The 1,523-nt window shown below is 40.4% G+C and overlaps 1 protein-coding gene across 1 annotated transcript in view; it reads right to left on the reverse strand.

Annotated features, from left to right (window-relative positions):
- Positions 1-426: 426 nt before the first annotated feature.
- SLCO3A1 (solute carrier organic anion transporter family member 3A1) overlaps positions 427-1,523 on the reverse strand; it is a 267,397-nt gene continuing 266,300 nt past the window's right edge. Inside the window, exon 11 of the mRNA XM_019504044.1 lies at positions 427-1,430. Coding sequence (XP_019359589.1) covers positions 1,363-1,430 — 68 coding nt within the window. The 3' untranslated portion in view covers positions 427-1,362. The remainder of the gene's footprint in view (positions 1,431-1,523) is intronic.

The raw sequence follows: 1,523 nt of genomic DNA on the forward strand, positions 1-1,523 counted from the left end.
CTCCATTGAAATCAAAGGGACCTCTCATGCAAATAAAAATTGTAAATAAGAGTTGCAGATTGGGACTGACATGTTCTCTCCTACTTCCTCCCCCCTCATGCACACACATGTACACGCTCGCTCTCTTTAACATTAAAGAACACTCCCACCCCTACAAGTTCTAAATGGCAAATCATATATACAGACCTTTAAAAACTGGAGAGAGCATAAACAAAGGGTCTCTCCATATGTATATTCACTGAGTCACGTGTATTATGAAAAAATTATTATGTAAATCTTCATGTTGTCCTAGAAGTATCCAACTAGTATTTTTATACAGACACAGTGCTTTCACTCTCTTTCTCATTTATAATACACTGTATGTCCTCAATGGTATTACAGTGCACCAGAATGAAGACATGAAAGAAATGCAGTGGGGTAACTGAAAACCTTGAATAAATTTATATTTGTTGTGTATTGAAAAAGAAACAGGAAGATAATGCAATCGGTATCATAAATTCCCCTTATAGAAAACTGTCAGCGATTTAAGGGTTAACATAGATTTGAAAATAGTTTAAAAAAACTCTCCTCAGAGGATTACGCAGACAAAGTATCTGGAATGCATCCCCTTCTAAAAATGACAGAGCTTTTGGCAAGTGTAAGCAAATGACTTGACTTTTATATTGGGTTTCACAGATCTGAGCCCAGCCATTCACAGAGGACCAAAATCTGAGACCCATGAGTTGGTCACTGCTGGAAGGGCACTGAGACCTTTGCCCACGAGGTGTAAGCCGGGGGGAGTGTTTCCAGCAGCGTTCAAGGTATTTAATATGGAAACATGGCTGGTGACAGAGTGTAAATAGTTGATTAACTCCAGCACTGTTCCCTCTTTGACATTGCTGAGAGAGTGCACTGGGTTTGAACAGCACCCAGACTGGCTAAGCCTTTAGCCCATATTGCAAAGGTGACAGGGCTGCATATATCCTGAACAGCATGCAGTGTCACAAATGCTTATCTTGGATTGCCATTGTTTGTTTGCTTCTTCTTGTCTTGTGCCCAAGAAGGTCCATCCACCGAGCTCTCCAATGAAACAGTGGATTTGCAGCTACTGATGCCCTTGCAGCTGTTTCCATCCTGGAAGATCGTACCCTCATTGAAGGGGCTGGTACCCAGCCATCTTGGGTTTATGTTTTCTCCATCACTCCTGCAGGATTTCAAAGATGATCCCATTCAAAGATTTCGATATTCTGAATCTCACCTAGGTCTGATTTTGAGAAAAGGACAAAAAGTTTCCTGTGGGTTTTTTTTTTATTTTAATTTTTCCTCTCTTTTTTTAATAAAAAGGACCCTTATATTAATATAGAGTTCATCCATCCTTAGTCACTATAAAACAGACTCCATATTTTCACACCATTCGTGATCTTCAAGATTATAGATAAATTTTGTCCTATGTGACTGGTTAGGGGGCACAGAGTCCCGCCCCAGATTGTCTAGGGTGAGAGTAGAGGCAAAGAACTCACTAGTGCTAAGCCCACCTTCATGGT

The sequence above is a fragment of the Gavialis gangeticus genome, unplaced genomic scaffold (assembly GCF_001723915.1).
Source record: "Gavialis gangeticus isolate Ggan-Ray unplaced genomic scaffold, GavGan_comp1, whole genome shotgun sequence".
NCBI lineage: Eukaryota > Metazoa > Chordata > Crocodylia > Gavialidae > Gavialis > Gavialis gangeticus.